Source organism: Tupaia chinensis, unplaced genomic scaffold, assembly GCF_000334495.1.
Source record: "Tupaia chinensis unplaced genomic scaffold, TupChi_1.0 Scaffold143757_1, whole genome shotgun sequence".
In the NCBI taxonomy this organism is placed as follows: domain Eukaryota; kingdom Metazoa; phylum Chordata; class Mammalia; order Scandentia; family Tupaiidae; genus Tupaia; species Tupaia belangeri.
Genome location: NW_006203606.1, coordinates 244031 through 255714, shown reverse-complemented (window position 1 = coordinate 255714; position 11684 = coordinate 244031). Strand labels below are relative to the sequence as shown.

Here is an 11684-nt window from a genome sequence, read left to right as displayed (position 1 = left end):
CCCGCCGTGGCGGTGGCGGTGGCCGTGCCTTTCACCCCGAGGTTTGCTGCTGCTTCTCGCCGGACTCCTACTACCTCGCTGCGGCGCCTTCAACCTAGACGTGGACAGTCCTGCGGAGTACTCTGGCCCGGAGGGAAGTTACTTCGGCTTCGCCGTGGATTTCTTCGTGCCCAGCGCGTCCTCGTAAGTGGCCACAGTTGGAAGGAGAGCCGCTCCCTCTGCAGCCGAGCGCACCCTGCGTTTCCCCACCCTGATTGATCTCGGGAACTGGGCGGGGGGGGGGGTTCCCCGCGTCACTCTCCCCCACCCCACCCGCTGAGGTGGCTTCTGCCCTGGGTGGTGAAATGTTTGTGGGGATGAATTCCCGAGGTACTCACCACTGTCTCCCTCGTCCCCCTCATCTTTTTCAATTAGTCAGGGGCAGAGGGAGAACTTTGAAGCAGACCTGTGCCTAAAATTCTGACAAAGTGGGAAATGAACAGAGTTGATCCTGCGGGACTCCTCACCGGCTATGCTGTTGCAGGGAACCCGGTCGATTTCATCTCCGAACTTCTTTTTCTCCTGTACGGGTTAGCCTTCGTAGCAGTCTTTTTTGCTTTACAGCCTTAACGCCCGTCCTTTCCACTCTTCCTAAACTAGCCCTCCCCCACGCTTGCCTTCCGCCTCTAAGAATGACTCTGTTTCTTCTCACTTACTCCTTTTCCAGAAATTCTGATGACCGCCTCGTCTTATTAAATTCATTGTGTCTTATCGCTGGGACTGTCAGACCTTTGCACATTTGAGGTTGAACAGATGAATGTGTCATCTGTTCTTTTTATAGTGATTCACTATTTAGGTCATTGTTCTGAAAGAACAAGGATGTTTGCTGAGTTTTCACTCTCAGCAGGTCGTTTGAACACTGAAGTATTTTATAATTCAGTTACGTTTTTAAATCGCCAACATGCTGAATTGCAAGGACAGCCAGGATTTGTAACAGGGTATTGTCATCATTGGTTTCAGGGTTGTCTCTGATTTTACATTCTCACCACCCCACCCGTCCCCCCCCCCCATATTAGCGTCAGAAATACTGATTTATTTTCTCAGTAAGATAGCTGTTTGTGGGAATGGGAATGGAAGAGAATTCTGATGATTGCTACTTTGTACTGTTATTTTACTAACACATTAACGCCTAATTTTAGGGTGATCTCAATCTTTTTCCATGACTGTTAGAACATTTGACTTGATTTATTTTTCTCAGCGTTTTCCTGCATGTCTCTATCATTCCTTTTGGTAACCTTTGCAGTAATATGTAGGTTGGATGTAGTTAGTGGAAACTATGTAGCAACTGTGTTGTTTTCGGTCTCTGTAAGACCTGCACATAGATTTTTTTTTTCCAAAATGATAAAAATAACCATTAACTTGAGGCACCATTTGCCACCTTCATTTAACTTGATTAATCATTTTAGTAAGCCTTATCTTTTATTTGTCAAATTTTTTGTTCTCACATATTGTTAAGTGTATGCCTTTAGGGTACAGAGTATTTTACTTGATACTGAGGATGCACTTCTAGATTTTGTTTGTACAAAAATTCTAATAATTTTGAAAATAGATGCTTGTCTCTTGTGAAGTTAGTAGGACTTAACCTTAGCAAGAGTTAGCACTTACATACTTTGAAGATGAGAGTCTTTTGCAAATGTTGCTGTTAATTCTGCAGCAACCCTCCTTTTAGTGTGAAGATAGTTGACAAGCTGATAAGCTTGAAGTAATTTCTTAAAAATGCAGTACTGTGGAACTGTTCGTGGTATTTACTATTGTTCATTAGAAGCCTGGGGACTAGTCTTTGACCAGCAGTATGGTCATTTACTATACCATGACCTCACACATTTTCATGACCTCACATACTTGCATAGGTCTGAAATGGCAAAGTACAGCTGAACTTGGGTTTGATTTTATAGTATATCTTGAAATCTTCAGCAGCTTTTTTGACTAGCAAGCTCTAGGTATAGCCTACCTTAAAAAATGGAAACCAACTTTGAGGTTAAAAGAAGGAAAGAATTCTACGCCCCTCCACACATACCCACACACACTAAGGTTTCTACTTACTGAGCATTTCAGATTTAACCAAAATTAATGTTAAAATGATGCTTAATTTTGTAAAAAAGATGCTTTTAAATTTCACAAGCATTGGAATCTGAGGTATATGGGATGCCATTTCCAATATTTACCAGCTAGATTTGTTGTTGTTATTTAGTGTTATCAAAAACTTGTAAAGAAGTAAAGTCCACATCTAAAAAAGATACTTGCTAATTAAATCATTCCTTCTTAGGAGGCAGAATTAGTGAGGAGTCAACGGTTATGATGTCCCCTCTGCAGTGTCTTCCAGTTTAGGTGTCCAAATACTTTGGGCAAAGCTGTAGAATTATTTTGTGTTTCATTAATTTTGTTCTAAAAATTATTGAGTTAGCACCATATTATTGTAGTGAAAATTAATGAATAACTGTCTATTAAAGAGAAGGAAAATTAAAGTATTAAACATAATCTTAAGGGGCTGATGGCTGGTGGCGCAGAATAAAGGCAGTGCCCTGTGCTAACATCTGACCTAGGAGGAGGGATGGTTTCCGGTTTGCATCTGCAGACCTCCTTGACTAGGCCAGGCATTTGTGTGCCCATTATCTGTGGCTTGCTGAAGCTGGGGGGTAAGTCAGAGTCAGGACCTTGTTGGGGGTGTGTATCTCTCTTATATCTGTCACTCATGGAAGACATAAATCAATTAAAAAAATGTTATAGCGGTCCTTCCAAAACACTCCCCTAAAATGAGTTCTAGGTTTGAAGTGAAAATTCACTGAAATAATTATTTAAAAAACTCTATGAAAAACAACCAAGCATCTTTTTTTTTTCCTTGTAAGTAATAATTTGTAATGACAATAGTGTTCATTTTAAATAAAAATTAAAGATTGTGTGCAGGCCAAGAATAAATCATGTTTTTCTTGTGTAGAATAACTGAGATGCTAAAAATTGCATTTTGATGCTATCTTACATTGTTTTCTAGTTTGCAAAGTACATGTACTTCCACCTCCATTCAGCAGCACAAAGCACCAAAAGTAGGGGGAAGCAGGTAAATTCATTCTTGCAGATGAGGAAACTCAGGCCCAAAGAATGTGCGGTCTTTAGTTGTTCAAGATGGTTGTCATGGTGGGGGAAGCAAGAGAAGGATCCAAAGAAAGGCTGCGAAATATTATATATTGATTTTTAAAGAAGAATACAGTTCATCAGTTTCCTTATTCTTCAAATATATCTTATACAGTTCTCATTTTATATATATATCTATATATATATCTATATATATATATAATACATAATACACACACATATGCACATATACACACACACACACACACACACATACACCTTAAAAATAATGCTATAATGAATAACACTGGGTTTGAATTCTCCTTTTCTGCATCAAACACTAATGGAGCCTGATTTATGGTTACTGTGTGTTCCTGTGACCCCACAGACAAGATGTGGGTGAGTGTGCCCTGATGGCAGAAAGTCCTAGGGAATCTTCAGTGGTTCTTAGCCTTACCTTCATATCTGCAACATCTGGAAAGCTTTTACCATAAAATGGCAGCGTCTTAGATCTTAGAGTAGATCTCTTGATATTCCAGAAGTGGGGATCATTCTTTTAGACTAGCCCATCTCCACTCACTTTGACTAAAAATGAGCTCTTTTTCACCGAGATGTCACTTGTACTTCTGTTTCTATTAATGGTGCCATCATTTTCTCTGTCACCCTGGAAATAATTTCATATTCCTCCCTCTCATTTTCTATTTTTCTTTGTCTGCCCTACTGCACTCCCCCAATGTTAGTCAGTGATGAGTCACCAGGCAGAAAGTCCTAGAAATTCTTCCTCGTTAAGGTTTCCTTGTAGCCACCTCTGCATTCCACCTTTTCTGTTCCCTTCTTGTTTCAGCTCCAGCGGTCACAAACATGATCTGTGCCCCTCAGGGCCCCTCTCATCCCTCTGCCCAGCACTTGACTCTGGGACCTACAGAACATCTTATGTGTTTCTCCTAGGTTTGTCTTTCTGAAATGTCTTGTTTCTGGTATTCCGCTGCTAAAGTTTCCTCAACAATGCTTCCTTTGACATAGATGAAGTCCAAGCTGCTTAACCTGGATTAAGGCTGCCTTGCAGTCTATCCCAAACTGTGTGTATTTTTTTATACCTCATGTCCTATTTATTTCTCCCCTCACCACTGGGACCATCTTCACAACACTTTATACTAAATAATACCAGTTCATTTTCATAAACTTCAGTGTGGCTAATATTTACAGAAATGCCAGAAGTGAGGTGACTTATACACACTAGACGTTCAGTTGACTCATAGTTCTGGTGGCTGGAAAGTGAGGCCTGAGGTCACCATCAGGCTCACTGTGTCACAACACAGCTAACAAAGGCACAGAGGATGGCAGTCATGTGCAGGGAGAGACTGGGAACAGTTGTCTTCTTTTTATATCAACCTGTTTTCAAAAGAATTCACTCAGTTTCTTGCAAGATATCATTAATTCATTCATGAGGCCAGTGCCTCCATGATCCAATCAGGAGGGCTCCTACGTCTCACTTCTTAAAGGTCGCCTCACTTTCCAGTGTTACCATACTGAGGACCAAACTAAAGCATGACCCTCTGGAGAACAAGCGCTTATCCAAATGGTGGCATTTCCACCCCGGCCCCAAAGTTTATGTCCTTCTCACATAGAAAATATAATCATCCCACAGGGCCAGCAGGTGGAGTGGTAGTTAAGGTGCTATGGGACTCCCACATGGCTGGCTGTACTTCAAGCCAGACCTGGCAGCTTGATTTCTCACTTTCTCTCTCTCCGGTGAGTGCACGTGCCCTATAACAAATTAAACAATAAACAAGCAAATTAATAAATAATTCTTTAAAAAATATAACCCTCCCATTTCTATAATCCCAAAAGTCTTAGTTTATTCTAGCACCAACCCCAAAAGAGTCCAAAGTCTCTTTTGAGAGTTTGCGCTTATGCAGCCAAAACAAATGACATATCCCATCAGTCCCCAAAATACAATGACAGAGTAAGTGCAGGGTACAAATTTCTTTTCCAGTAGAAGAAAGGGGTAGCAGACCTTAAGCAAATCTGAAACCCCAGTGGGCAAAGTTAGATCTCGAAGCTTCAGAAGGCTCTCCCTCAGCTCCATGACCCATAATGTCCCATATCGTCTGGTAGGGATCTCAGGGCCCTCCTACCCGTGGATTTGCTGGTCCCAGCCTGTTTGGTTGGATTTTCTTATCCTAAATAATAGACATGTGTTGACCATAGTCTTAATTCAAAAGCAAATCCTCTATTGATTACTCCTCTTTGTGGCTGTAGGTTTATATAGGACATTATAAAAGAGGAAGGAAAATGTATGGAATTTGCATTTACAGTTTCTCCTTTACATCATGTAATTGTTTTTCGTAGCGTTTCTTTTTTTAAATGAGAAGTAAGCCTGAAACTGGAATTACAGCTCTGAAATAACATTCAGCACTGTTTCATACACATTTCTTTCCATATACACATATGATAATTTTTCAGAAGTTCCTTTTGGCGAAGTTTGTTTCGTCAACGCAGAGCCAGCTAAATATATGAAACATGCATCTTAGAAAGGTCAGGGCTGAAAGCAGCCAAGTAATGTCCGTCCTTTGGAGGATTTGAAAAATGTACTTGTCATTGTTTGGCATGTTGCCCCTCCTTGGTAGTCAAGGTCACATTCCCTGAAGCAGCTGGCCCTCCAGCACTCCTTGAATAGGAAGTGTATCCTAATGGCATGCTCCTGGCTGGTTTCTGTAATTCCCTTGTGTTTCTCTCATTTCCTTTTTCGCTTCTTATCCTCTACCCCCTACCACAAGATTTATTTTTCCCTTCTTCTGTTATCCTCCCTCCATCACTTCCTCCTCCCTCTCTTTCATTCTGTCTTTCCTTCTCCCACTTCTCCCTTACCATTGCCCCTACTCCTTCTCTTCTACCTCTGCCTTAGCTTCTTCTCCCCACTCTGCCCTTCATCTTTTAGAACTTCTTGATGTGAAATTAATAGCCTACTGGTGGAGCAGCCAGGTGGTGACGCAGTGGTACTGCAACTGGACCCACATGGGAAAGGTCTGGGGTTCACATCCTGTCTTTCCTGAACACAGTTGCCATGCATATGTGCTCATGATCTGGGCCAGCCGAAACTGAGGGTGGGTCCTATGGGAAGATCCTGTCGAGAGTGCCCTTTTCTCTGTCTCTCTTTCTCTTTCTTTATCATGGGAGAAATAAATAAACTTCAGAAAATAGCTTACTCATGGATGTAAACCTTATTTCTAGAGTCCTAAGAAGTCATTTAATAAAAATATTTCCAGACATTTTAAAAGAATGCTGGGGAATGGGATTCCTGATGATGTTCTTGAGCAAACTTTTTTGGTAGATGGAGCCTGTTGGGGGAAAGTTGCAAGTGTATGAAGCTGAGTTGTTCAGGTCGGATTGTTACTGTTTTTGTCAGCCTCACCTAACTGTTTACTTCTCAGTCCTTCACCATTGTCAAGAAATGTTGCAAACCAACTTTCTTAACCTCCTTTTACTTCTTCATTTAAGTTAATTACTTTACATGAACATTAGTGACCTTTTGAGAAAATGGAGGAAAGAAAATTTTAACTTTTTGCTATAGGTCATATGTACTCACCAGAGAGAAAGAGAGAGAGAGAGAGAGAGAGAGAGAGAGAGAGAGAGAGAACGAGAACGAACCTCCCCCCCACACCCCAGAGGATGGTCATGCAACAATAATTCCTTCTCCTTCAGTCTCCTCTTGGGATTTTGGACATGTAGCTTTTAAAGACAGATGTTAAGTTTTGTATTTCCTACTTTGTTAGGAAGTAGTTATTTCATTATATTAATTATTGTTAGTTCAAACACCATCATCTTGTCTTTGCATGATGTATCCGAATTCTCTTAAGTTTGCATTTATCTACTACGTACTTTCAGGATATCTCCTTTTTAAGTATTTGCATTGGAGATTTTTCTCTTTATTCAATAGAACTGGGAGTAGAGGCTCAGAGATTGAAAGTGAGTTTCTTGGGGCAGGCAGGTGGCATGGTGGTTAAAGGCGCTGGACTCCCACATGACTGACCATGATTCAAGTCCTGGACATTGTGGCTTGCTCTCTCTGCTTCTCTCTATTTCTCTCTCTCTCTCAGGACAAACTGGAAAATAATGATACTAAAGTTAAATAAAATAATTCTTAAAAAAAGTGGCTTTCTCAATTGATTTATAGTGTTTTTAACTTTTGGTCTCACACTGTTTCCATTAAATGCTGCTGCTTATATTGAGAATATTTTTTTTCCGCTGGTCCCTTAGTTCCCTTACCCACATTAAGCTATGGCGGACATTCATTAGACAAATGAACTTCAAATTAATCATTATTTGTATGTTTGTAAAGCATTTCCATAGCAGGCTTTTTTGAATAATATGTGTTGTTTTTGTATTCCTTAATTTTCTCACACGTATCTTTTATCACCTCTTACCCTTTATTCTCTGCAAATACTTTTTCAGTATACGACTTTCTCTTAAGACTTCAACTTACATCTAATATAATTTAACTTCCTCTATTTCATCGTTCTCCTCTTTTTAAAAGCTTAAGATCTTAGAACTAACTAAAATATTGTCATGATTTTTGCACAAAGAACTTGATTCCTCAGCTTTTCCCCCCACTAACCTAGTATTTAACTATTGACAATGCCCACACATTCCTTTTATGTTATTCTGCCATCACTGTGGCATTCTCTCAGTGTGCAAGACTGCACATGAAGGTAGGCTTAGCAAAACTTGATGAACATTCATATTAGTACATCTAATTACCATCATTTCATGCCTATAATGTACACATGGTCTGATGAAAAGCCGCAGCCTTGTTCCTGGTCTTATCCAAGGAACTGGAGCTATGTGCCGCTGCCAATAGAGTGCAGTTTTTATTCAGAGAACTCTCCTACTGCGCCCTTCTTTCTGTTTTCGCTGAAAGCTGTCCCCTGATAACTTTCCAGCTTTCTTAGAGTGCCAAGTAAAAAAGTATCTGAAATCCAACAAGAAGTAAAGGTAATTTAAAAAATTGAACATTTATAAAAGGATGATTTTTGCATTCTAGAGGAGTCAAGGCATAGCTGAGGCACTTATTTTTATATGGCTGGTTTAAAATTGAGACATATAATTTTCGATGTTAGTTGCTACTCCACTATCAGTGTGAAATTTTCTTTAGTTCTTTCTATGTGGCGGGCTCAAAGGTGAGTTAGAGTCTCCTGTATTCAAAGAAGCAATTTATCATAAGGTGGTCAGCATAGTTTTGACAAAGAGTTATCAAAAGTTCTGGGAAGGGATTAGCATAGTGTAATGGCTATATCGCTGAACTCCCATGTAGTCGACTGCAGTTCGAGTCCTGGACCTGGTGGCTTAAACTCATGCCAGGCATGTGTGCGTGCATGCCCAAGATCCCGAGAGGAGAATGGAGGAGAAGGGATTGCTGTGTGGCCATCTCCCCTGAGGGGGTAATTTCTCGCTTTCTGTCTCTCTTTCTCTCTCTGTCTCTCTTTCTCTCTCTGTCTCTCTGGTGAGTGTGCGTGCCCTGTAGAAAAAAACCTCTCCAGAAAAAAACCAAAAACCAAAAAACACGTTGTGTGAAGTTCTATGTGATGGCAGTCTAAAAATGAGTTTTGCATGTAGGTTTCTAGGTAAATTCTGAGAACCAGCTCTCCTATCCTGACCTCGAACCTGCATGACCCACACCACTAAACATGTGCAGTATGTACCTGTGCTTGTATCAGTTTTCTTAAGAAAACTTTTCAAGGTATAGATCCTGAAAAGCACACGTGTTTGAGATGTTTATTTTCTCCAGTATGCACTCAAATATCACTTAATTCAGGGCTGACCCCATAATGTACTAGTTAAGTGAGCTAGCTACCACATGGGCGACAGTGTTCAAATCCCAGCCCTGGTGACTTGAAACACACTGTGCTGTTGTGCGCATGTGTATTCAGGATCCTGACTGAATGGAGAAATAAAGGGAAAAGGTTTTGGCATGACCACACTTCATTTGGGGGTGTTTCTCTCTTTCTCTGAAAGAATGCATGCACTCTGGCAATAAAAAACAAACAAACAAACGAAAACACTGGTTCAACCCGTGGCCTGGCTGGATCCCATTTGGTTTGAGACCCAGACTGGGTGGCTTGAAAAACACATACGGAGAGGAGGGGGGGACACTCATGTGTACCCAAAATCCCCAAAGAAGGCAGAAATAGAGTAGAAGGGATTGTGGCATGACTATGCCCCTTGAGAGAATGCTTGCATGTTTTCTCTCTTTCTGATGAGCACATGCACCCTCCATCAAACTAAGGGGACAAAAATCATTTAATTGAGATGAAGAGAGGAAATGGTTTGATTTTTTTTCTTTTTAAACTGGTCAATTTTTGACTTGTTGAAAGGAAAACAACATTGTATATTCAAATGATACACATTTACAAGAGTAAATTTACATATTATAATTATCCATATGTAATTTAGGTGGGTTAGCCAACTTTGCTCTAGAAAAAGAGCAAAGGGGATTGTGATTACAAGGAGGTGCTCTGCTACTCACTGGGGGTGGGGCTCTTACTCATAGCCTTTTCATTTTTCCTTATGAAAGATTCTTACTGAATGAAAATTAAGTTGGTTTCCTATCCAGAGTATTTTGCTGTGATGGGAGAGAGCCAGTATTGGTATTTTACTGGAGCCAAATATGACTGCATAAAGCTTTATTAAACAGGGCGTGGTTTGGTTAGGAATTCATTTTTGTTTTGAATTTGTGGGTTTTAAGATGTGTAAAGAAAGCAGTATTCTTGTGTTCCAGCAATTTGTATAACAGCTTTTGTCTAGTCAGGTTGAGTTAGGCTGCTACTACCCTGAATAAATGAAATTGAAATTTATTTAAAAAGTTAATGTTTCAGTTGTAGTTTGGTTCATAATTTTACAAAAAGATAAAAAAGCAATTGTAAATGCTGCATCTTCCAGAAAAATTGAAGTGATAGCATTTAACCAAATAAAGTGGTTATGGTAACGGCCTTTACTTAGGGCTTTGTCTGCCTCTATCCTGCTTCTTTTTCTCCTGTGTTTCAGTTTCTTGAGAAGACTGAGTTTTTCCACTATGTTTTTTCTCTTTTTGACTTTTAAATGCCTCACAGAGCTCATTGCTTGGTCCTCTTAGCTCTGAAGCATCTTCTGGGAGAACTCATCTGTCCTCTGTGCTGCTCGGCAGCACCTTATCTGTCAGGCAGAGTTCTCCCCAGAGCTCATGACGACCAGTTAGGTGGCTCACAGGCATCTCAAGGAGACATGCTGAGAACTGATTTCATGGTTTTCCTATAAAGACTTATCCTGCTGCCCACCTCCCTATTCTTTAGGCTTTTCTCCTTGCTGTGCACTCAAACAGGAAACCAAGGTGACATTCTTTAATCGTTCCTTTCTCCCTCGTTCAACACTCCTCCCGTCCTCCCATTCATACTACTCCAGATGTTTCTCAAATGTCCTCACCCTTCTCTTTCTCCATCCACTGTCTTACTACTGGTCACTTCCACCTCCTCCCTGAGCTGCTGCAAGTCTCTTGGTTTCCTTGTTCCATTTACGTCTCCTCCTGTATTGCCTTCCCCATTGGGCATATAAACTTGGTTTTATTAGATGATGTCAGTCATCTGCTTAAAAAACATTCAAAGGCTTCAAATGGACTGCAGGGTAAAGTCCAAGTTTAACTGTGGCTAACAGACCCTGCTTGACTTAATTTTTGCCAGGCTCCCAGACCTGATCTTGTCACACTCCCAACTTGCTCACTCCTTCAGTAGCACCTCTTCTCTTGAAACTTCTGGAGGCTAAATTTTTTCCTGCCCAGGATCTTTCTAATTCTGGCCTGGGTGCTTCCATCCATGTTCTCATGCCACCCTCCCATCGTCCCCTTGTTCTCCTCTCTAGATCCACAGCACACAAAAGAATCTCATACATCTCCCTTTAGTGATGAGTTCCTCAGCATTAACTTCCTTACTTCTCTAACTGCTTTATCTGAAAAAGATCTCTCCTCCCCATTCTTTAAAGATCATTTCCTTACAGAGACTTCCCTTATGTAAAGGCTGTCTCTCCCCTTGATTTCTGAGAGATAACTATGTTTTATCTGAAGGTCTCCCCTCCCCGATATCATCTCTCAGGAGATTGTTGCTTCCTTCATAAGCATAGTGAGTCCTTTGTTTCTTTATGGGCTACTTCGTTGCCTCCATGGAAATGTAAACCCCTCTGAGAGCAGAAGCTGAAGTTTTTATATTCATCATAGAGGTGGTATCTCTAGGGCCAGCACTGTGAGGAATATTCAAGAGACATCCAATTCATCTCTTTAAAAATATATAGTTATTGGGCTCCCACATATCTAACCACGGTTTGAGTCCCAGACCCAGTGGCTTGAAACTCACGCTGGGTGCATGTGCATACATGCCTAAAATCATGGCAGGAGAATGGAGGAGAAGGGATTGCGGTGTGGCCATTCCCCTGGGAGGTGATTTCTTACTTTCTTTCTCACGGTCTCTTTCTCTCTCTCCAGCAAGTTCACATGCCCTAAGGCAAAAAAAAAAAAAAAAAAAAAAACCCAAAAAAAAAAAAAAACCTACCAA

The 11684-nt window shown here is 40.7% G+C and overlaps 1 protein-coding gene across 1 annotated transcript in view; it reads left to right on the top strand.

Annotated features, from left to right (window-relative positions):
* Nucleotide 1: 1 nt before the first annotated feature.
* The window catches only part of ITGAV (integrin subunit alpha V), a gene marked incomplete at its 5' end in the record, with an annotated part of 108538 nt that continues 96855 nt past the window's right edge, over nucleotides 2–11684 (top strand). Inside the window, 1 exon segment of the mRNA XM_006164905.3 lies at nucleotides 2–183. Within this exon segment, the coding sequence (XP_006164967.1) occupies nucleotides 2–183 (182 nt within the window).